The 25604-nt window shown below is 38.2% G+C and overlaps 1 protein-coding gene across 2 annotated transcripts in view; it reads left to right on the forward strand.

The window, feature by feature from the left end:
- The window catches only part of stxbp5l (syntaxin binding protein 5-like), a 107653-nt gene that overhangs the window by 37090 nt on the left and 44959 nt on the right, over window positions 1–25604 (forward strand). For both annotated transcript variants that reach the window (XM_026377440.1, XM_026377441.1), the window contains exons 3-5: window positions 13476–13557; window positions 17332–17432; window positions 21073–21207. In XM_026377440.1, the coding sequence (XP_026233225.1) occupies window positions 13476–13557; window positions 17332–17432; window positions 21073–21207 (318 nt within the window). The remainder of the gene's footprint in view (window positions 1–13475; window positions 13558–17331; window positions 17433–21072; window positions 21208–25604) is intronic.

Below are 25604 nucleotides of genomic sequence, written 5' to 3' on the forward strand. Positions count from 1 at the left end.
CAATCGCCGTCGTGTGAGCCAAGTAATAATGTGTCACTATTGCAAATGTGTACAGTAAACACCTGGCAAACATAACACTTGTGTTGTAGTATGGTTTATAAATGTCTTTGGATGTAGGACTGACATAGCTTTCTGAGGGTTATGCAGCCTTAGAATCCATGAATCCATCCAGTACAGTGAAACTGAAAAGGGGGGATTACATCAATGTGTACATATATATAATGTATTTGAGCGAGTGATTTCTTTGTCTGCATGTTCAAGATTTTGCATTTTAAATTGTATACTGTGTATATGTGTATATATATATATATATATATATATATATATATATATATATATATATATATATATATATATGTGTGTGTGTATGTATAGATATATATATAGATATAGATATACAAATACACACTTAAGTTCAAGTTCAGCCTTGCTATTAAACATGGTGCGTGGGTGGTTGACCACATAACAGAAAGGAATTGCGATTGCTTCTAGATCCTGAGATAATCTACAATATACTACTATAAAAATCTGTCTAAAAGACCACAGTAAACAATATGTCTTATTACAAAAATCAGCAGACTGTAGGTAGATTGTAGGTGAAAAGGAACAGCAATTTTACTGTATACCTGATGATTTCTTTGTTTCTTTCCACACTATGTCTCACATTTGACTCTTTAAAAGACTTAGTGAACACCGCAGAACACTTAATGTCACCAAACAGAAATGCTTTGGGGCATTTTTTAATGCAGCTCTCAGGGGTTTTAAATCCACCCCCCTCCCATTGCTGCGTGATTGCTTCTGACAGCCATTCCATTTGCCTCACACTGACTGGGTTGTTGAGCTTGTTTAGGTATATGACATGCAATTCTTTCCACTGGCATTGACAAAATTGAGGCAAGAGCAGGTTAGGCCACTAAACTGAAAGAAAGACCTGAGTACAGAGTAGCTGATAGACTAAAGAAACTAAATTAAAACTTATTTTCTACTTAAACAATACTAATAGCCTAACAAAACTGCACAAAAATAACATTATACACAATTGAGAAAAACAAATATGGTTTCATCTACAGGAAAACAACATTCAGAGAAATACAGTTATTCTAAAAATAATGAACGCAGATAAAACCAGTATCTTTCTGGAAAGCACACTGTTTGGCTGAGCTCTTCCACGTGGCAGCTAGCATTACTAATAGCATGAGCTGTGTTGAGTGCCAGAGACAGCTTTCTCTCTGTGACCCTGGAGCAGAGCCACAGTTTGTGGTCCTGACAAGTGCAGATACACTGTAAATTCTGCCTGATGCTCAGCATTGGAGCAAGACAGGGAGCGTTGACACCTAAAGCGATTATCAGTATGCACTGACGTAGGCTTGGCTCATCAGTGAACCAATCACATGAAAATTGGATTGCTGAAATAACAGGCCATTCAGGAAGGAATAGAGAAATACACTTGTGTATTTGGAGGCAATGATGCTTATCAAAATTTTCATATCGTCATTTTTTGGATAGACACATTCAAAATGCAGCTTTTGTGATTTTTGTGAAAAAAAGAAAGGTAACTTTGCATAAAGATACACGAGAAGATCTAATGAAGCTCAGAAGGAGAAATCAGAAATGCAAAAATGTTTTTTAGACATGTATAGTCTGCTGCGCATAGATTCTAATAACTTTATTGATTCTTGGACTTTCAATATAGCAAGTACCTTTACATCGTCCACATGGATTGGTAATATTATTGGGTAAATTTATGTATGGTTTCCAAGCAGTGTTCTCAACTTGAGACATTAAAAGGAAGCTGTAAGCATGAGGAGAACAATACTCGGGTCTCTTACTGTCTAGCAGACACTGCTCATCATTTGGCTAATATCATCTCTAAGGTGAATCATTACGCGTTGAATAAAGTTTGATTGACTGAAAATAGACCATTCAATGACAGTGCGCCTTATACTCTGGAGCTCCTTATAGCGTGGAAAATAGGGTAAATTACAATAGTGCAAAATTTTTTCTAAGATTCTAAGTTTTAATTATGGTAATTTAAGCTATTGCATATCAGGGAGAATGTGACTTTTGAAACTAAACAGGTTCCCTTAGAGTGGCATAGACTGGGTTGTGAAAGAGATGTTAAAATTGAAGCTTACTGGCTCTGATCTTGATCTGTGTCCATTACTGTCGTGCATCTTCCCACACCAAGTCAGATCTGATGATTATTTGCCTACAGTAATGATATGTATTTGACACTTACATCTTGTTTTTCAAGAGCATCTTGATCCAAGTAGTGAAGGTCCTGTCCTGGTTCAAAAAGATAATGTTCTTTTGTACAAAGGAGCACTGAAGCTGTTCTGACAGCATATGATATCCGTTCTTCCAAAACGTTTTTCTTGTGATGATAGTTATGGAGAGCACTGTTTACAGTGTTGGTCCAAAATCTTCCATAGGTGTATATTTTCATACTAATCAAACAATGCATCAAACCATTCAGTGACTAATCCTGACTATGGATGGGGGCAATGTCATCCTGGAAGAAACCACTGCCATTAGGAGAGACATCATCCCCTCACTGTATAGGTCAAGCATTTAGAGTTTTTCCTTTAATTTGTCAACTGCCTGTGTCTGTTTACTCGTGTAATGTATGATGTTGTCGGCCTTTGTTCACCCTGAGCTTAATTTTTGCCACAGCCTCTGCCATTTCTGTCTCCTTCACAGTTCCTTCCATGCCTTTGTGTCTTTCTTTCCAATTCCCTTTATTTAACTGCGTTTACAATAGGATCATTATCTCTCCTTCTCCCACTCGTACTGTCACCCCCGTTTCTCTTTCTCCACACAGTGTCTCTGCCTAGATGAGGAGGCACTGAGGCAGGCAAACAGGCAGGCTGTGCTGTGCTATGGGTTGTAATGATGGTGCTTGCTTCTATAAAAAGCCTGCAGGCAGCCGAATCGATATCGCCTGTTGTCAAATTGCACGTTACCCAGAGAGAGCAATAGAGGATCTTGAGTTTCTACTGGCTGCTGCACTGTGCCTGTGCTCTCTGCGTGTGCGTGTGTGATTGGGAGTATGAATCTCGACTGGGAGTGCATGCATCCTGGAAGGCTTGGCCACAGTAGGACCTTGTATTAGCCACACTTAAATCTTTGTAGCAGAAAATAATTCTGGGTTTGTCATTGCTGTACTTTACAAATATCTCAGCCCTGCTTCTCAGAGCACTGGAATACACACAAATGTATACTGTAGCATATAATTCTGAAGAAGCTCCACTCTGATCATGTTATTTTTTTTTTTTATATGTGTCATACGACAGTAAATGTTTGTGCTTAGCTGAGGTTGTTTGAGGTCTTGTGTTGTGACTGTTTTATAGTGGTTTCTATGCTGTGAAAGGCAATCGACTGGGTGAGATTTATTATGAATCTTGGTTAATAGAGAGTTCACAACGAGGGCAGCATGCCTCGTCAGATCTTCTGTGCCTAATAGCAAACGTAATGAAGGAGTCTGTGACGTTTGTAAAACAGCACATTCTAAGACCAGGATGTATTTTACAATAAGCAGCTAAAAATACACTCCTCAAAAAACTCTTCTAAAGCATTTTGATTGGCTATTCTAGAACAAAATACCGTGTAGTGATTTATCAACATATTCAAAAGTGAAAGGCCGGCCCCTTTTAGCACAACTTGCTCTTCAAGGTTTTATCTTGATAATATGTTTTATGTCAAAAATTACCATGATATATTTCAAGTTATTATTTATACTTTGCTTAGAATGTAGGATTGCCATTAGACATATTAAGACCAAAGAAACTGATGATAAAGGAATTGACGGCAGACCAAAAAATAATTTTAATAAATAAATGTGACTCAAATCTAATGTCTTTTTCATGTCTGCAGCAAGTGCATACATACAGCGGCAGTAACTGAGGGAAAATGTCTTTCTGTCACTAGGTGAATTGATTAAAGCAAATTTTTGTCACACAGTCAAATTTCCAAAAGGCTTGTAAGGCTTTTATCCTATGGTTATTGTCAGGGTTTGTGGATCTAAGTGGTTGTATTATACATGTTTTACTGGATGACAGTTCTTTAGATTAAATAAATAAATTCCAGTTATAGATGACATACATTTTCAGCATTTTGCAATTCACAGCACCAGTCTGCTGTGTGTCAGACTTTAAAATTACTATATTGCATTACACCACTAATGTCTTTTTAGCTTGTAAAGATGTTGTGGCTGCTGTGTTGTTGCTTTTGTGTGTGCTTCGCCAACTCAAACAGTCTTTATATGCTTTTGCTGGGCATAAGTTACAAGCTGCCACTATCACTGGACAGTGAAGCAGTTGATCTAGTGGCCAACGTCTGCATTGCATCTGTGATGCACACTGGCCCAAAAAGTATTTTTTTCCCATAAATCCCAATTTGGTTAATTTGGTCCAGTATCACTTAAGTAAGTTGACCTGTAGGGTTATTGTATTTTATACACATTCACATGTGCAGGGTGCCAAGAGGTGTGACTCAAGGAGGTCATGAGTGTGCATGCTCTACAGGCCCAAAACCATGAATATCTGGGTAATTTTCAACTAGGAGGATAAGGAGGACTTTCATAGAGAGGAATGACCGCCAGCATGCAGTCATTTTTATCCAGCATGCAACTCTCACAATACATCAACAGTAGATTATCGATTCTTCATTCTATGATGAGTTGTGAACGTGAACTCATGTGGCTCTGCCTCGTGCACTGACTCTGTTTAGTGTGTGGGGAAGACATTAAATTACAGATAAATATAAACCCAACACAGATTTAACAACATGAAAATCTGTCAAAAACATCACTGTTCTAGATGCTGGGAAACATTAAAAGTGGGCATCTGCACCATGAAACTTAATTTCTCTTTGTTATCTAAACAAAGCCTGGCTCAATTGAACAATTTTTACTGAATTCCAATGATTCATTCCACATATTGTTTCTTTTGATTCCTCCACTTTGAGATGGCAAAGCTAAAAATTCAAATTCTGAGCACAGTTACTTCAAACTTTTGTTTGTATGGTCTTAAATCGATCATAAATGCCCTCCCAGCTATTAAAACATTTTAAAATAACTTTGTGTCCATAAACCAATAAGTAAATAATAGTATTTTTCAGGTTATATTTGGCGATTTCTTCGTAGAGAGAGGGTTCTTCCTTTTCAGCAATTACTACAACTACTGTACTACAACTAAAAATGGCCAAACAAAAACAGCTTTCCTTAACTCGTCAGTTTATAATCGTCTCAAAAAAGGGATGGTATTCTCTATAAAGACAGAAGCCCAGAAATTAAAGGTTTATTTGAAAGGTGTACAATATATTCTCCAGAGACATGCTGCAACTTGATTACAATCAGGACAGAAGATTCAATCAGGGCAGAAGATGCATTGTCCAAAAAGACATGTACAAGTGCTGTCCTTGAAAAATGGATGCCTGCTCCTGAACTGGCTGCATCGTTGAATAAAATAAGAGAAAAACTAGTGTGCACAGTCACTGTGTTTAGGAGACTCAGGTCAGCTGGTCTCCTGGGCCAAGAAAAAACACTTCTTAGGCTGCCAAATGGGCGAAGATGCACAAAGAATGGACTTTTGATAACTGGAACCAAGTCTTGCGGACTGGTGACTGCAAGTTTAAGGTGTCTGGATCCAACTGAAGAACATACAGTACACAGTGCAGATACAGATCTCATTAAAAGATGATAGGTGCCTGTCTAACACCATCAGTAAAGCATGGAGGTGGAAATGTGGGCAGTGACCCCAAGCAAAAAGTAAGAAAAAAAAAAAAAAAAGTAAAAATTATTTGGTAAAGAAAGTAACACTATCACCAGATCTGAACCCCACTGAGCTAGTGTGGGGAAAAAGCTGGATCATGGTTCTAGCACAGTAGACCTTTAGGAGGGGCTCCAGAAGGCCTAAGAGGAACTCACCCCCGAATATCTTCCCAAATGATGTTGTTTTGTGTTTTGTGATCCATTTACAGCCATTTGATTGAATAAAACGAAACAAAACAGAAACGACAACAATACATAGGTGTGTAGGTGTTTTTAAACATTTTCCTGCCAGTGTATATTTTTTCCAGTTTTGATCTAATGCTAAAAAGGCACAAATAATTGTGTAAATTCAAAAAATCAGAAATCTGACACAAATTGCTAATAAGATTACCAAGGTTGTGTTTGTATTGTAAGGCCCATATTGGCAGATCTAAATGTACAAGGCAGGATCTGCATAAAAACAGAAAAAACAATGTTTATATGCTCAATGCAGCACCAATGCAGTGGTAATTCTTCAATGTCACTTTATATTACAATTGAAATGCATTTTAAAAATTAAAAACATTACCAAACTTTTGCAAGACAAATTGTAACAGAGGTTGTAGTAGGAATAAATCAGGTCTGAAGCAAGTGAAGCAAAAACTGCTCAGGTGCTGCAGAGATTAGAGGTAGAGGGTGGAGAGGATGAGGTAGCAGAAGTGTCAGAGAGAGGAGGAGGAGGAGCAAGAGTGCTGGTCTGTCCTCTCCTCTGGAGTGATGTCTAGCAGTTAATATCAGCGTGTGTTAGCATGACAGTGCCTGCAGAAGTCAGGATCATTTTATTGGCTGTGAATTTGTTAAATTTCTGACAACCTGTTGTGTTAAAATGAAACAGAAACTTCTTGTGCCTTACAGAAAATGTCGAAGAACATACTGGCTGTATTGTTTCTCTCACACAAACCAACATTTCCACTTTGCATGTTTTGTTAATGTGTGATGGTAAATCATGTCATTTAGTCAGGGTTTTTAACTGAACATTATTTAATACAGTTTATACCTGTGTGACATAAAAGCAATAATACACAGAGAGCAGTTGTGATTTAGCACTTTAATCACAATGATCTGAAACAGTCAAACAGCCATATACATACAGAAATCCGTAAGTTTTGTGAGCCTGAGCACGGCAGGTGTCTTTTCTTGCTACTCTTACCCATCAGAAAAGATTAATGAGACTGTGTGATTATATGACAAATTCACAAGGCAGTATTTTCACTTAAGATGGGCTTTTCAGTGTGAATATTTATTTTGCAAACAAATCGCACACACTGCTTCTATAATGTCTACTTCTTTGATTGTAGACATTCACACATTTTTAACAATTATAATGATCCACCTGCTAAAAGTTTCACCTGTCAGCTGTCCTCTGCCTGCTTGGTTGAACACTAACTTAATGTGGAACAAGGAAAAGTCTTTTCTCTTGTCCTACCAATGCAAATGATGCCCCATACCACAGTAAACAGTCTTTCTCATGGGTCAACAAATAGGAGGGTTACAGTTATGGTATGTGTGGAAATAACAGGTTGAAAGTAGCTGTCTGACAGTGGCCGACACTTTAGAACACCTACAGTTTATCTCAGACAGGCATGGCCTGATATAGCTACCTCCTCTTGACTCTGAAATATTTTCTAAAAGAGGTGTCTTATTCTTGCCTTACAAAACCCAACAGGTGATAATGCACAGTTTTTGCCTTGGACCTTGTTAGATTGTATGTACTACATGTAGCCAGCAAAGACAGGCATGGGTCCAAGCTCAAACAAGTCAGACTGTAGTAATATAAGCCAGAAATGGAATTGGACCAACACAAGTGATCATTAACTGGCTATTTACATCCGATAACATCTGCCAATGAATTATCATAGTTGCTGGTTAATTATATAGTTGCTGTCAACTGTGCTTGGCTGTTTTATGGATGCATGTGATGCATACAACATCACCTGCATATCAGAGATCAAGGCCATTGCACCATTTCTAAAACATGAATCTGTCAGCTCTGGGTACAAAAGATTATAGAGTTCAAATGTATAGACCTGTTTACAGTATTTACCAACCCAACACGACCAGCCACACACACAAGCACGCACACGCACACACCTTTCTTTCTGTATCTACGCTGCTGTGACATGTTTATACTCAAATCTAAATTGCCCAACAGCATCCCCACTGCTCCACCATATTTATTAAACAGACAAAACAGTTATTATACATCCCCCTCCACACACAAAGAGCAAGTAACAAAAGAGAAAAAAGAGGTAGAGGGAGAATGAGATAATTGTGATTCATGGATAATGATGAGAGATTTTGAGCATGAACAGGGGGAGATACAGACAGGATGAGATCCACTCATCCACTGGGTCAATTGGAATGAGGAAAACCGAGTCTCACACTGGGATCAATCGAAGAGGAAAATGCTGTGGTGTAATTTTGAGGAATTGCACGGCTTTAATGAAGGTTCAACTTAAATGTCAGCATTTTGATCGACAACCTAGCTCTGAGTTTAGAAAAACAAAAACACGGTCATAGCATCAAGTGATTTGCAGAGGTTCTGTAGCATTGTGATACAAGTGAGGGAACCTGGGCAGAGATGGCCTGCCTAATAAACGTCATTCTCTTTAGGACTTGATAAGGTACATCATTAATTAAGATTAAGGATAACATCAGTTTTCAAAATTATCACTAAGACACATCACTTTACCAGTCAGTGATGTAAGTGATAATTGCTACAGGAATGTGAATTATTATCTGTGGTAGGGTAAGGAGTCTATTCACACTATACAGTCACCTCAACCAAAATCTTGCAAATAATGCTGATTATACTAAACAAAAACTAATATGAATGGGCAGCTTTTTCAGTAAAACACTTAAATGCCATGCGCCCAGTGCATATGCTGTAAATAGAAAAGCAATAGAAAGTAGACAGAAATGGAGATTAGACAGAAGAGAGCAGCTGTGGCTGAATTAAATAGAGGCAGATATCAGAGTTCTGGAAAGGTTAATCCAGTGTTAATCCAGTATTAACACTGAATCCAGGCTCATGTTGTTGACAAACAAACCTTTGAGGGATTTCCAAAACACAACAATTAAACTGAATTATGCAGTATTCACGTGTTTGGAGCTAATGTCTCACTCAGAGAGTCTGCCACCATCATGTTGCCTAATGTCTGCTTGTCTATCATAAATGCGTCAGTATATAGTTGCTAAAATCAACTATATACAGTACTGGTCTCCTCGTGTATGTACAAGTTTAATTATTCTCCTACTACCAATACCAACCTATTCCTGTTGGTTAATTTATTTGTTTTTTAAGTTTGGAATTGGTGTTATTATTGGTGTTATCTTTACAATATGTGTGGCCAGGAGTATCGTGACTGAAGGTAGAGGACTGCGCAAGACTGTTAATCTAGTTATACTGTTTGCTCATCAGACATGTTGACACAAGCCTTCGAATGTTAATTAAACACTGACAGTAGCTCATTGGACTTTTCTTATTCTTCGTAAACACGCTGGCGTGAATGATTTCATAAGGCGTAGGCAATCTTAGCTAAACGTGGAGTAATACAATTGAAATAGTCCCCTCCTCGTGCCATCCTCTGTTGTCTTTGCTTGTTGTCACTGTAAAACAAACAAAAACATTTGCTATTATTTCTAACAGTGGACTTTCTGTATGTGTTGTCTCCCTGTTGAGACAAATACACGCCTGTGATGGCAGCCTGTTGTATGGAGCTCATGGTTAACAGCTAGTTTGATTGATTAGCAGAGAAAGTCGATGATTATGAACTGACAATTGCTATTGCTCCAGCCCTCTCAGCAATGCTGTTATGCTAATTTTATTATCTTGAAGCTGTTTATGCAGACAATACCCTGAGGTGTTTATTATACCTTAAAAACACCAATGTGTGTCTTATTTCCCTGATTGTTACTGATGGGAAATACAGTGATATACAATTATACGCTACAATGCATAGACAAGAGCTTGCAGCCAACTGTGTCAAGTAACAAGAGCTGTTTATTGGTTAAATGTAATCTAACTGATTTCTCCTCTTGTTTAAACTACGCCGCAGAAAATAACCAGAGATTTAGAAGTGATGTTTCTAACAGTGTGTCCTACACAAAGAAGCACACACACACGGTTAAAGAGGGTAGAAAGAGGATAAAGATTACCTGATGTCTCTTCATATTACTAAGCTGTTGATCTTTTGTTTTAACGACTCTGTTCTGTTCTTTTCTTTCCAATGAAAAGTCCACCAGTCTAGTTGCATCAGCTTACGTCTTTGGGCTTCATCTTCTTGGGATGCAGGTGCAGTTGTGTGTTAGACACAGCTGTCACCTGTGATTAGAGATGCTTTGCAGAAACACCTCAGATATGTGACAAGCTTTACAGATGCGACTGTAACACCGTCTTACTTTTAGTGTGTTTTGTGGGTATAAACCCCTAGTTTTACCGCATCAGCTGTCCGCCCCGGAGACAAACGGCATGTTTTAATTTAAATTCATGACATCTATTTGCTGTCGCTTATTGGTGTTCCGAGCAGAAATCACAAATACAATAGTCAGGTCTAGCGGTTTCTTTTTGGCATTCTTTCCAGTCGGCTGGCAGCAACACACTGTTTGTCCCCTTTACTGATGTAGGCGACTTCACCTTCGCATAAGCTTTGTGTTTTGACAGCGTCTTATGTGTTTTGATGTGGTCCCGAGTGTGATGTGAATTTGAATGGGATGTGTACAAAGACTCGCCTGTCAGGGAGAGAATGATGCAGTCTGACAGAGAGATGATTTAGGTCTGTCGCCAAACCATTCCCTTTCAAATCAGCTGTTGAATCACGTGCACTAGACTAGTTATTCTTTTCTGTCTTGATCAAATGATGGTCATTGTATTTTAGTGAATCCTCCCCCTTCCAGGTTCAGTGCCACAGCGTGGATTATATACAGTACCTTAACCTCTTTTGGAACCACAGCCTAAATTAAAAAGTTAATCTTCTCAAAATATAAAAACTAATAGAACTTCCATTGCCTGAAATGTAAATTGCCTATAGCACAGCATGCTAATGTTACTCTGTACTGGGTGTGTTAGTGCATGTTTACACTCACACATGACCAACTGTGTGTATGTTAGTGCCGCCTTTTCATTGATTAATATTTTGAACATCCTTGCCTACAAATGAGGTGCAAGCTGAGATACTGTGCTTAGACATAAACACATAAGCGAACTGTCTGAGTTTCAAGGTCACAATCATGTGTCTCTGCATTATGGTGTCTAGAGTCTGCCAGGGATTCTCAGCAAACCAGGACTGTATTGGAGTAAAAGTAACAGTGAGACTCACAAATTAACATGTGACAAATCTCCCACAATTTCTGGCATGCAAGACTGGCTGTCATAATAGGAGAATTAAGTCACACAAGTGTATTTAATGGTTCATTACATTTCCATACAGCACGTTAAAACAGATAACTTTGATAACCCCCCTTTCTTGTATGATGTACAACATATTAAGTATGGCTTACAGCTGTACATACATTTTGAATATTTATATCTGCAGTAAAACAGAATACAGCAGTTTTTTAGATTTCCAAAAAGCATCCTGAACAGGTTATAAGAAATGCTTGTTTCATACTTGTTTGTGTGGGCAAAGTATTATTTTGAGACAAGAAACTTATCTTTTGCTCAGGGTCATGAGTAGCATTTTGAACAGAGACCTGTCTCAGTCTTTTCCTCCCCAGTGCACCTGAGGTCTGCAGCTTGGTTCAACAATTCACCATATCAGAGTCTATGGCTGCTGCTGCTGCTGTAGATATGATAAGTCAGTCTAGCAACAGAGTGTGGATGTTTCCACCCTGTTGGTTTCAGAGTCCATTGTGAAACTGAGATGTGCTCACTCTACATACTGTCAATCAGTCGGATTTCTGGTCTGAATTATCTAGTATTTCTGCTGGCCTATATGTAAATTAAAACTGGACACGGCCAGTATTGCATGCTTAAAATGCAAATTTTAAGAAAGTTAACTAGTAGTGTATAGAATTGACTTTGGCAATGAGTCTTACAGATTTAAAACAACCCACTTGCTCTTTATATTTTAACTCTTTATTTTTTCAGCACAAACAGAGATGAATCTGAAAATCAGAAATATCCTGTTTTTGTCTGTGTGGCTCTCACCTGGTTGGTTTTCCGCAAGTCAGACCTTCATTAAGTTGCCTTTTACCTTCCATTATTAGTCACATAGTGTTTGATTAAAATTTCTAAAGCACATTTTCTCTCTGACAAGTTTTTGTATTTGCTCACAGTCAGACAGTAAGACAATAATTTGACCTCATACATACGCATCACAGTCACCTTACCCTGAGCTATTTGCAAGGTGTCATGGACAAAAAATAAGGTGGACATTACATCATGACAGACGTGTAAATAAGGTGATTTAGGTGTATGCATTATATGTCTCTTGCTGTACCTTGAGAACCTCTATGTTGAATTATTGGAGAGTTCTGAACAACCTGTAGTGATTAAATAACTACTTCTGTAACAGATCCAATTGGCTCTGTTTTCTTGTTATCATCCCTCCCACCCACCCCTGCTGATTTCCACCTGCTTTGAAGGATGTGCTTGGGGATTTTGCTTCCCCTGGTAACCACACTTGTTTCCTAAACAAGCTGCATGATTTATTTATCACATTTATTTGCTGATCACAAAGCTATTTCTCTACACATTCAGTGAATACCAGTGGTATAAAATTTGGATGTGTTTAGCGCAGATTGAGAAATGAAATGGGTTCCAGAAAATTACAGCACATGTGGTGATAATGAAATCATCCAGTTGTAAAATGTAATTTTTATTTGCTGGACTGCAGCCTAAGATAGTCTATCTTGCCACCATCACATCACAAATAGAAATTCTGTGTTTTATTTTTTTTACAGCGATGTGCCTAAAGTTGTCCAGGCTATGTTATTTTTCAGAGATTTAAAATGTCGTATTTGTTGGACACCACATCCAAGCTGGAGGAATGGCTACTGGGTGGAAACCTTATACAGACATGTTTTACAATCTTTTATATATTGTTCTGCTATTTGTTTTATTTTTACTTACTTAACCTCTAACACAACTCAAGGAATCATGTGTGCCGTTTAGCCATCTGTTTTCTTTTGGAACAGTCTCAGGTCTTGTCTAGTTTCTTTACGCACAAGGTTGAGTCTTTGCACTGGTGAAGCACAAAGTCAGACACACACAGCTCCTCACCTGTGCTCGCATGGATGTTTTGCTATGAACTTGATGCCCTGAGGTTGGAGGAAAAGCACAGCGCAGAGTGTGTCAGCAATAATCAAACAGCATAATCAACTTTTTTTTTTCAGATTCAGTCATCCATTTGACATTGCACCACCAGCCTGCTTTGGCAAGGGCAATGGCACAGGTTTCTGTAGCTTTCTGTAGCTTTCTGTTCTGTTGCTGTGCAACCACACTTAGTTCAGGTACATCCTCACAAAATAATCCAGGCTCCATTAGGCTTCACAAAAGTTGATAAACTGACAGCATAAGGTAGAAATGACCAGGTTTCAAACATATGAGCTACAGTCTTTTATGATTTAAGTACAATATATATTAGAGTGAGAAAGTGTGCACACAAGTGTATTGTGCTGCATGCGTATGCTTCCGGAAACATCCTTAATTTTGCGATGTCCTCAGACTAGGGCGACCAGGAGTGGACTGCTACTGTCAGCATGAGAGTGGATCAGCTGTTCTTCAACTGCAGTTCCTCATCAATGAGGTAAGTCAGACTCTGATCCTACAACGGATTCTATTTCTCACTTCAGTCCTACACAGGATGACATGGTCAGAAAATAAATGTCTTTAAGGAAGCATTGTAATACACAAAGGCATTGCAGAGTCAGAATCTGTCAATATTGTAAAATTAAACTGATACAAGTTTCTGTAATAGTTGTTTAGTGTGGAGATGACACAATGTAGGATGGCCTGTTCTCAAACACACATTATTTGAGTCAAATCAAATCAAATAATGGGATCGTTTAGATAAAGGATCATTGTGATCATAACTTACTTTTTCTTTCCACTCTGCCTTGAAACCATTTTCCCTCGCTGCTTGGTTTTTCTGCCATCAGAAAAGAACTGAGTGGGCAGACAGATGGGTTGTCCTCTGCATCAAGTGGTTGATTTTAGGACAGCAGCTTTGTCATTGTGTTGCAGTTGGATGACAAATTCTGTTTACTAACAGATTACTGTAGGTGTATTAGAGAAAAGAAGTGTCCCCATGGCAGTTGGAGCGCAGAAGTGGAGTCACATTGGTGTGGAACAAAAAAAAAACTCTCTGTCTTTCTCTGGATTTCTCTTGTTTCTCTCTTATTTCCACTCTAATCTCCACACTCTTCCTCACTCTGGGCTTTTTTCTGTACCCACTCTCTTTTTTTTTTTTATAAACCCACTGACTGTTTTATCCCACTTGTCTATCACTCATTGGCCCACAGTACTTGTGACGTTTCTGAGGCGAATGGAGGTGGATAGGGCAGAAGGAGAATGTGCATATGATTACATGTTTGTGTGCCAGTGTCACAGCTTTGCTTGTGCATATTTGCTTGTCAGAATTGTAACAGATGCATGTGTGTGTCTGTGTGGTCTTATTGTGCTCTTGCACTGACTACTGTCTTCCCATCATTTGACAGGGTGACTAATAGCAGTGCTGTATGTCAATGCCCTCTTTTGGATTCAGTGTGTGGGCTGTCAGCTGCCCTGTTAATGGATGACTTGGATATTCAGACTGGCCTCTTGACATTCACTGAGGTGTAATGACTTATTCCTATTAGATGTACAAACCTACAAAGTGGCTACTTCTTGCACATACCTGTGAATGAAGAGGTTTTGCAGGAATAAGAAGATCTTTCTTCCCCTTGTCACCCAAGCGATGCCGTACATTTAGTGTCAGCCATTTTATTATGGAGTCATGCAGTATTAGACCATGTCATCCACATAAACCTCTCTCCTGCTATTTTATGAGAAGAATTTTTTCCTGTCACTGTGTTGATGGAGGGTATGAAAATGCTAATTAAAGTGTTTGTTTGCCTATTCTGAATGCATTATACTTGATGAATAATACATCTAAAGAAGCTGAGGGTGCAGTTGAAGGTGGAGATCAGATGAGTATTGGGAGTGGTGGGTGAGGGGAGATTTGAAGCAAAAGGATTGTTGTGTTGTACTGAAGGCTGGATTGAAGTATACAAATAACTTTTCTAGTCTTGCATTTAGAAGTCAATGAATTTATTAATACATATGTAAAAATGTCTAAAAAAAAAAAAGCTTACAAAAGTTGTTTCACATTCAATCAGCCTTTACGTTTATACATTCAAGTCAGACTAAAGTGATATTAAGAATGTGACATATTACTGTTCAAATTAATGAAGGGCACAGTAAATTGTATTTTATCACTGTATGACATGTAAAACATGTCCAGAGCCCTTGTTTAACGTATCTGTCTATAGCATTTAGTTTAGTTACTACAACTAAACTTAAAGGGAGTTGAATTAACAGACATCATTAATACTACTATTACTACTTCTGTGTAAACTTTAGTAAGGAAATACTCACTAAACATGTAAATTTTATTAATATTAATATTTGGATGTGTTTTGTGTTTTTTTTTTTTTTTTTGTGCAATTATTTTGAATGATAAAACTAGGCAGAGTGGAATTGAAAGTAAAAAAAAGAACAATAATATTCAGTGTCAGACCCAAATTTTGTTAATGTGCCAGGTAATCATCAGAACATTTCCTGTCAGTCAAATTTGACATTTAAAAGCCTCAGCATAACCTTTACAGACAAAGGGTGTCAAACAAAATACAATGCAGTACAGTACAGTATAATTGTGCTTCTTGTTATATTTCCTTCTTCACTGTGCTGATGTTATTGTTACTGTAAAGTCTGGGTCAGTCTTTGTGTTTCCTGTGGTCTACTTTTCATCATAGTGTGTCAGGAGCTCAGTGTACCCGTGTTCTGTTATAGTTTGGTCATTTGTTTTAATGAAAGTCTCACTGGTATGAATTCCATGAATTTGTTAATATTTTATTTATCTGTTCACTTTCTTTGCACTTTTACCAGCCAACGTGATTACACACAATAAAATAATACATGCAATATTATATTCTGATTAAAGCATCAGTGTCAGAATAACAGAATAAAAACAAAAGATTTATTTTTTTTTTTACCAGCAGTGGCCAGCCACTCAAAAAAAAAAGGACAGAAAAATGACATAAAAAATGTTTTTGCTGTGTAAAGTGACATACAATGGCAAGAAAAGGCCAAATGTCATGTAAATGTGACCTTCATCTAAGTCAAGAGTATTAAGAAATATAATGTGCCTAAAATAATAACACAAATACATTATTAACACAAGTTTTTTTATGTCTTTATTGAAAACAACCATAAACCTTACAGTGCAAGTGAAAAAAGTGTTTGAACCCTGGAATAATTACCTCAAAAAAGCTACTTGGAGTCAGGTGTTAGCAAAATTTGTTAGAGATGTGGACTGGAGCTACTTCAACTGACAAAAACTACTATAACTTTTTAAGTTTTCTCTGCACAAGAAGAATACTCTTATGTGAGCCATGCCCCACCAAAAGGAGCTTTCAGAGGATCTACGATCAAGAATTCATGATTTGATGTCAAAGACTTTAGAAATTCACCAGTCTACAGTAAGACAAACAATCTACAAATGACGACACTTTGGGACTGTGGTTACTCTACCAAGAAGTGGGTGGCCAGTCAAAATGACCCAAAAAGCACAACAAACACTCATTAATGAGGTAAAGAAACAACCCAGAGTGAAACAAAACAAAATCCACCTTTTGGTGTGGCCAAGTCAGAGCCCAGACCTCAACCCAATAGAGATGCTATGGAAAGAAAAGAGAGCCACACACATGAGACGTCCAAAGAATATGACAGAGCTAAAGCAGTTCTGCAAGAAGAATGGGTTAAAATTCCTCTTGAACACTGTGTGCAGGTCTGATCTACAGCTACAGGAAGGGCCTAGTTGAGATTTAGCTTTTTCTTGCCACTGTATTAATTGACTGAAGGGAAAACATTAACCAATATAGAAATTAGTGGGAAGACATTTTTTCATCCTCCCTTGAATTGTGCAGTTTTTAATCCCATGATTAAGTTTGTAATCTAAAGCTAATTCTCCCTGGGCTCCAGTCTTTACAGTGACGTCCTAGTGGTAATGCTGCATTGGGAATTTCACTGTAATTACAATTTGCTATCCTCAGAAGTAGGGCCCTAAACTAGCTGACGTCATTTGAAAATGATTCATCCTTTTCCTCTGATTGTTTATTCTGCTTCAACTGATTACTATTTGTTCTGGTTGTCGTGCCTTGAAAAAAAGTACAGCATTAATCTATTTTTAGTTATTTGAGGTGTCTAGAATGTACTGTGTTTCTGCACTTTGTCTAATCTATCTCAGTCTTATCATGCAGGAGGCAGTATAGTGATTTGTTTCCTTTTTTTTTTTTTTTTTTTTTTTTATATTATTCTTTAGGGCGCTCTGGTCACAGCCTGTGCAGATGACACGCTACACTTATGGAATCTTCGTCAGAGGCGGCCAGCTATCCTGCATTCACTCAAATTCAACAGAGAGAGGTAAGCATAGGTTCTGAGAGATGAAGCACACATCTTTGCAGATAGGCACAATCGTATGACATACCACAACACACGCCTTCTGGTCAAAGATGGATGTCATTGCTCTAGCAATGCAATGCAATAATATTGTATTCTTGATACAGTCTTTACCAGCATCTTGGCACGACTACTGTGGGTTCAATGAAAAACTTCTGAGAAGGTGCATAAAATGCCTGGAGTGTTCATTTTATTGTTGTAATTTAGCTGATGTAGCTGAGTGTAATTGTCCTCCAGCAATGAGAGTCAGAGAAGAACTGTCTCGGAGCTCTCCTTTCTGTGACAGCATGTATGGTGCTCCCATACCTGGCATTACTTGAGGGTGCTGGAGTTTAGAGAAAAGCCCTTTTCTCCAAGAGCCAAGGCCCCATGTGCGACAACATTTTATGCAATGGGACGCACATGCTGAGTGGCTGAGAAAAACAGAACCACTGCAGGATTCGTGCTGACTAGTCTTGGGAGGCCCACAAACTGTAAATGTGAATGGTGTTTTGATTGATGAACTTTTTTTTTTTTTTTTTTTTTTTTTTGGGCCATAACCCTTTGCGGTTCTCTTCCGTAAATGATATGTAAGGTTCTCCATGTCTCTGTCTATTTCTATATTTTTGCGTCATCTGCACCTCCTCAGCCCCTGGCTGAAGTGCCCTCAGCTCCACTCCTTTAGAATAGCAGTCTGTTTTTCAGTGAGTGCTCGACTCTTTGCTTTTTTTTCCATCAGTGACAACTCAGTCGCTGCTCTCCACCATTAAACTTTAATGGTAAACAATGGCCTCAACATGCTGACAGTTTGTTTTGGAAACTTTTCCCCAGTTTCTTCCTCAAAGTAACATTTAGGGCCTCTGTCTCTGGTGTAGCGACAGCAAAACAAGGTAAAACAGTTAATTGTCCTGCCAAGTGTAACAATTCTTATTAAACACATTGTCTACTCTGTACAGACTGTATTAAATGCTAAAGTGCTACAAATTCAAATTAAACCTACTGCATGGAACATATATGATCAACTCAGATTCATATATTTTCTTTTTTAACTTTTGTTTATATTAATGTTTTTTTGTTTATCTGCAAATCTGCAACAACCTACTCATAACATACACAGTATGGGGTTCAAATCCCAGCTGTGACCTCCTGCAGTAAGGATCCTTAGGCAAGACTTCCTTACGCTTACAAAATTATCAAATACTGTACACTTTTTACTGATTTTAGCTTTATAGTCTGGCTGCTGTAGAGAACATTGTGTGATGCACATGTCATTGCCCACACAGTCACACAGGTGAAGGTCAGGAATAATGTTTTGCTTCAAAAGTGTTAAAAAAAAAAAAAATTGTAGCTTTCCACCTGTCTTGTGGTGTGATGAGGTAGGTGTCCGAACCACTCTCTCTTAACAGCAGAGAAGTGAATCATGCTCCAAGTTAAAAGGAGAAAGAAGGGCATACAGTAATGAGTCATCTGTCAGATGCTTCCATTTAGCTCTGTGTCTCTAGGCGTGGCTGTGACTCAGAAGAAAAGCAGGTTGTCCTCTAACCACTGGGTTGGCAGTTCAATCCCTGGCCCCCCCACATGTGGAAGTATTCTTCTGCAAGACAATGAGCCTCCTGCTCCTGGTGTTTTTGCTGTATGTGTAATGTTGAAGTCACTTTGAATAAAAGCATCTGCCAAATACGCTAATGCAATTGTAAAGTAAACCTCTGGCAATATGCACCTCACGCCCTCAGAGTCCCTTAAGAAAAATGCGTGATTCACTGGAAACTGTGGAGACAATTGTTTCGTGATAACTGTCAGCTAGTGTCTCGTGCCTGCCACCCCTTCTCGACTGTCACACGGTTGTCAAAAAGGAACGTGAAGATTTTCAGTCCAAACAAAATACACATCACATGAAATATCTGACATCTCCTGTAGAGCTTTGATTTATCCAGTATGTTTGTTCTTCGTCAATATACAGTAGGTAGTCATTGTACAAATCCTTAAGTAGTTAAATCACATCTCATTCTAGGAGATGGCAAGGTCACCAATTCCCAAGATGTTGCCACCAATTCAATTAATCTCTACATCTGTTTACTTTATTAAGGGCATTTGCTGCTTAGCTGGTTACATAGTGGCTGGTCAGCTGGAGGCTATTCACGTCTCTTCCTGTCCTCTCTGATTGATAATTATAATGCACAATAATTGTGCCTGGTCTGACTGTCTGGAGTCAAAACCATGCATCTGACTGTGCCTGTTTTACCTTCTAGATTTGTATTCATCCCTGCATACCTTGTTCTGTGTCCTTGCATGTTCTCATCCTTCCTTCTTTGGAAGTGATAATGGAGGTCGGCAGTGTTTAAAAGGCTTTTTGAATCAACTTCATTTAAAAAAAAAAAAAAACGAAAAATAGCAGTATAGAGAGTTTTACAGTAAGCTTTATTTCATTCGTTCCGTTTTCGTATATGGTTGATCACATTACTCAGATAAAGAGAGAAATGTGTGAAGCCAGTTAGGCCTGAGCCTACATGTACAAGAAGATAGAAGACTGTATCAACCTGTTGCTAGGATTGCACTTCTGCCCCTCCTGCCAGTTTGAATATTGTCATCTCCCCAAGCCCCTAAAATCCTTATTGAATTGTCTGCCATCTCATTTGTCTTCTATCTAATAATCCTGCCTCTTGCTGGGTGGGTGGCTGTGGGGCTGGAGCCCAGTGATATTCTCATCTTTAGGTAATGAGCAGGGACAGGAGTGACCCAGTGTGAGCTAATATTTTCTATTCTCTTGTTAAGGCGCTTACAAAAATATGATACATGCTAATGCTGGAGATGTAATGGTTTAAGCAGCCTTGTATCGTATTATAATTACATGAAATTTTATATGAAATGATATGTGTTGCAGGCAATAGCAATAATCAGGGTTTGTTTCACTTTCAGTGCAATGTTACTGTGCACACAAGGTGCACGGTATGCACGGTATGGTCCTGGTAGGGTTACCTCATCTTGCCTGGACTGGACTGCCAGTTGCAGTTCTGTTTGAGCACACATGAATGTAGATTGGGTGGAGAAATATTCAGCATTCAGTGACTTTACCTTTTCCATTTTACCCAGCAGTGCATAAGTCTACAGGCTCTTGTGAAATGTAACTGCACACAGAAAAGGTTAATGCTTTTGACAGTTGCTTTAAAGGGATCTTAGAATGACTGCTGTATTTATCACAGCTTAGAGCAAGCTTATAGACTGAGTGCAAATGCTTTCTGAAAGGAAACAAAAGGAAGTTGCAACATAAACACAAGGGGGAGCAAATACTGTATGTGCAATAATATCGATACATATGGTGCTGCATGGTGGAAGGAAATGGATTTCACAGTTTTTGTGAGTGGTCAATTGAATTACTGATGTGTCACTGTCCAGCTTGCTGTAAATATGGTAAAAAGAGAAAACTAATTTCTTTTTTATAAAATGTTTCCATGCTATCTTTTTTGGTTGTATTTTTAGGTCGCTATATTTTAAATTAAAATAGCTGCATCCTTTGTCATACAAAGAAGTACACAAAAAGAACTTGAAACAAAGTAAGGCAGAGACTCCTTAGTGACTTTGCATGTTCTAACTCTCGGTTGTTCTTCTCCTTTGTTTCTTGTTTTAGGATCACGTTTTGCCACCTTCCCTTTCAGAGTAAATGGCTGTATGTGGGGACGGAGCGTGGAAACACGCACATCGTAAACATTGAATCCTTCATTTTATCTGGATACGTCATCATGTGGAACAAGGCCATAGAACTGTGAGTAACTGATGCTGCAAGTACTTGAGATAACAAAAACAATGATACTGTAGCTGCACAGGCAAAACAACGAAGGGGACATTACTAGGTCATGTACTAAGTCTGGTTAGTATGGAGAGAAGAGAACACCAAATGAATTTCACTGTCAGAGGTATGTAACACTGGCAGTAAGCATTCACAATAGTGGTTGTATAATACTTCATTAGTAATTAATTATTGCTTTAATATTATACTGTTAGTGTTATTAATTTTTTCTTTTTAATATGTTGACATTTACTTTTGGTTCTGCGTGTGTTCACTCTGCAGCTGACTTGTACTGCAGATTGACAATTAAAAGCATCACCAAGGGCACACTTGATGCTCAGTTGCATTGTTTGCCCATTTATTTTTCTTGGTTTAACCCACCCACGCGCTGTTCTTGTGGTGTTACCCTGACAAGTCCCCTGCTGCAGTGTCAGTCACAAGTCATTCTCATACCACGCCATCTTGTTGCCTCCTGACAGCCCAAACTATAGTGAGCAGTCACAACACTGAAGGGTATGTGGGGGAGGGCATGTCTGTCAATCAAATCTCAGTCTGAGACTATGGTTAAGATTTAAAAGGGTATTTGGTTTGCTGATCTCTTGTTATAAAAAAAAAAGGCTAAACCTTTTTTTGTTGATATTACATATCAAAATGTAAGATGCTTTTTAAAAGATCTAAAACTCTGTGAAAAGAATTGTTGTGATTATTATAAAAACATATAATACCTAATTCGTAATATCAAGACCATATAGTTGTCGACAAAAATGTCACTTGGCAGAAGTAGTCGATACAACCATCAATCTGTCAGCATGTTTTAAGCTTGTCTGGCCATGACCAGTGACTGGCTGATCAGTCTGGGATATCTGATTCTGTACTGGTCATTTTTTACACACATGAAGGTTCATGTTGTGCACAGTTACCCTGCAGTTCCACCAGAATGTGATGTGATTCTCTGTCGTTTGTAACATTTTTCTAATCACTAAATTAATAATGCAGACATGTAGTATCTACTTGATTCAGCCTAGTGGGTAACAACCATCAGTTGCATCATGTATTACATCCTCAGTAATTTATAGATCAAGGACTGTAGATCTGAAATCCTTTCCTATAGTACTGACTATATATTCCACATCATTCTGTATCTCTGCACAAATACAGAATGGAAAACATCCACCTACCACTATGGAACAAAAAGTGAATGGGACATGCACTAAGAAAACTAAATACTGTTTGTATTAGATATAATGACATATTAAACAAAGATGTACACAGTACAAAAGTGCATTGAGTGAGGAGAGCACACAACCATCTCAACAATAGGTTTTTGTTCTGTTAGAGCATACAGTGTAATGGATTCTGTGTTTCCCCACCATCAGCGTTCTGTACCTTTCTAAAATGGGGTTCATGAGAAGTTGAACTAGTAGAGAAATAATAATCTCTTATCAACACACAGAACAACTGGGGAGTTTCATAGTTTGGCTGGGGAGTTTTCTGCTAAACATGAATAGTGATGAGGGGAGATTGTCTGATTTTCCTGTGGTGGAACATTGGATGAGCAAGGGAGAACTCATCCACTCTTCTCACTGTGTGCAAACGGCACAGTGTTACTCATATGTGACGATTGTGCTTATACAGTACTTGTGTGCATTTGTGTCACTGTGGTGTTTGTTTGTGTGATAGCCATTTACAGATGAATTCATTTAATTCAAACCAAAGTATGCTCTCTTTAAAAGAGCCTGTTATAGCAACATTTCAACTGGGGATGCTGTTCCCAAACAGGAGGACCAGGCTCTCATTGAAATTCAAATGAGTTTGCAACATATTTAATGCACAATTTCATCTTCAGGAGATTCGTTCCAAAATGAGATATGAAAAATGAGATGCAAGAAGAAAGGGAAAACACAGCATCCCACTGCACACTGTGCTGCAGTTTATAGCTCAACACAACTGTGTTCACAGTTGGCGTCATGTCAGGCGTAATCAATATTGGCATGTTTTCTGCTTTCTTAGACTGTAAAATAGACAATAGGCTTTCAGCATTGTCCTTGTTCCGTGTTTTTTCCTTTTATAAAATAAATAAGTATATCTTAAAATACAAGGTTGTGCTACAGAAATACATGGCAACAAACAAGAAAGACCCCAAACACAAGTTAGAACTGCTTTGGTGAAGTCATTACAGGCGTGCCCTTTGACCTTTTTGCAGTTTTCATGACCACTAGTGTTGACATACACAGCCACAGCCAGGAGCTGTGGCATGATGTGGAAGCCAGGTGGAATGCATTATTAATGGAAAGAATGCTTTTCAGTATGGTGGATTCTAGCTGGGATTCACTAATGGTCAGTCACATAAGTTCCTCTCATTTTCAAAAGCAGCAAGCGAGGGATTATTTCTGTGACTGACGCAAAGTTCAGAAATGAACGAACAAAACACTACAATTATTAATATAAATCATAAATCAAACATGCTGTCAAAGATTTACCAGGCAGTTGACGTAGTGCTCTATATTGGTGCAGCAGTTGCTGAGATATCAGTAGGTTTGTTATGCTGTACTGTATGCTGTGAGATTCGTCACATTACAGGTACTGTAAATGTGTAAAGCCAGCAGAATTGTGGACAGGTGCCATGCAAGAGTTGATTAATTCATTTCTGAACAGAAATGAAAAAACAAGTGAACTTCATTCACTCTATCTGAAATTATGTTGGTTGGTTTTTGTCTGAAACCCCCCTGTTACACTGCATATTCAAGGTGGGTTTACCATGCCACAACTCTGCCCTGCCCTCCTTTATAAAATGTACCAAGCCAGCATTTCTTATTCAAGCCACCTCAAGAAGTAGAGTAGTGTCAGAGGCGATGCGAGTTAGCCCCAACGTCTGTGTGTAATAGACCCAGGTGACATCGGGTGTTTGGGGGAAGGTGTGTGAAATTTCATCTTTTGCTTCTGTTCAAATATGAAAAGGCATCTTCTGTATAAGAAGGGATAACAATGTCTTTAAGTATTTTTTATCATTCACCAGTTCATGTTGTTTACACTGTCTTTTAACTTTTATTTTATAGTTGTCAGTGAAGAGGGAAAAGAGACATTGAATAAGAGAGGGCATGACTTGCAACAAAGGTCCCCATCTGGGCATGAATCACAATTACAATTACAATTGTGGTTATGTGGCATGGGCTATAAACATTTTGGATACGTAGGTATTCCATGTGTTGTGCATGACGCAGAGAATATTTCAGATACAACTAATAGTATTCAATAACCCCATAACTACCATGTCTCCATACAGTCCTGTTTTTCCCTGATCTATGCCCTTTATATCAATTAATTCTTCTTTGCTTTTACTTGTTCTTGTTTTTTCATTTCCTGTCAATGTATGTGTACAAAAAACTAAATTAGCACTGTGTTGTAAATTGAAAATTGTTCATAGAACTTGGCAAAAGAAAAAATGCAGTACACTATTACCTATTAACTGTTACCTGCCAGAGCTCAAGGTTTCTTTGCATTTGTATTTGCGGTAACAGCAGCCTTGGTAGTGATGACTGCAACAAAGCAAAAAAAAAAAAGCATTCCTGAACATATGAATTAATTTACTTTTGAAAGTCTCTATTTTATTAATTCCAAGTACCAATTCCAATAACTAAAAAAAGGTTTTCGGTAATCTTTTTCATTTTAGTGCAGTCATTTATGTTCAGTGCATGCATCTATCCCAGCATTCATGTGACAAACAGAGAATCTAGCCTGGTGAAATCTCCTGAGCCACGACAGACAGGCTTGTTGATAGTTTTTGGCTTTGTCTTTGACATGATTTGGTAACAAAATAGCTTGACAAGCCACAGGGAGACTTTTAGTTTTAGACTGACTTATTTGCTTATCTGTTCATTTAACAATGCCAATGCATCTCAGAAAAGGAACAGCCTGCTTTGCCAGTACCATGATGTCATTTCAGGTTGCATACTACATTCCTACTACCACCATGACCACAGTGATAGATCAAAAAAGAGTTTCAGAAAATTTTAATAGCACAATTATTGTTCTTAAAAGATCAAAAAGATAAAAAATCACCTGTTCTAACCATCTAATTTATTACAACATGGGCACGAACATAAAAGTTACATTTCATATATTCCAGCCTTTAATTTGGCCTCAAAGCCTTTTAGAATAAAATGATGCAGCTGACACTGGCAAAAACTGTTAATTTATAATGTTCTGATTTGCTTTATGTACATTTATAAGGATGGCCTTGTCAGCTTAAAGACAAACTTTACAGAAGTCATTAGTCAGTAACTCCACTCAATAAATAAAATAACTTTAACATCAGTCTCCACAGTGTGACGAGCCAAGGAGAGTGACCTTGCTGCTATGAACTTTTTCTCTCC

The sequence above is a fragment of the Anabas testudineus genome, chromosome 21 (genome assembly GCF_900324465.2).
Source record: "Anabas testudineus chromosome 21, fAnaTes1.2, whole genome shotgun sequence".
Classification (NCBI taxonomy): domain Eukaryota; kingdom Metazoa; phylum Chordata; class Actinopteri; order Anabantiformes; family Anabantidae; genus Anabas; species Anabas testudineus.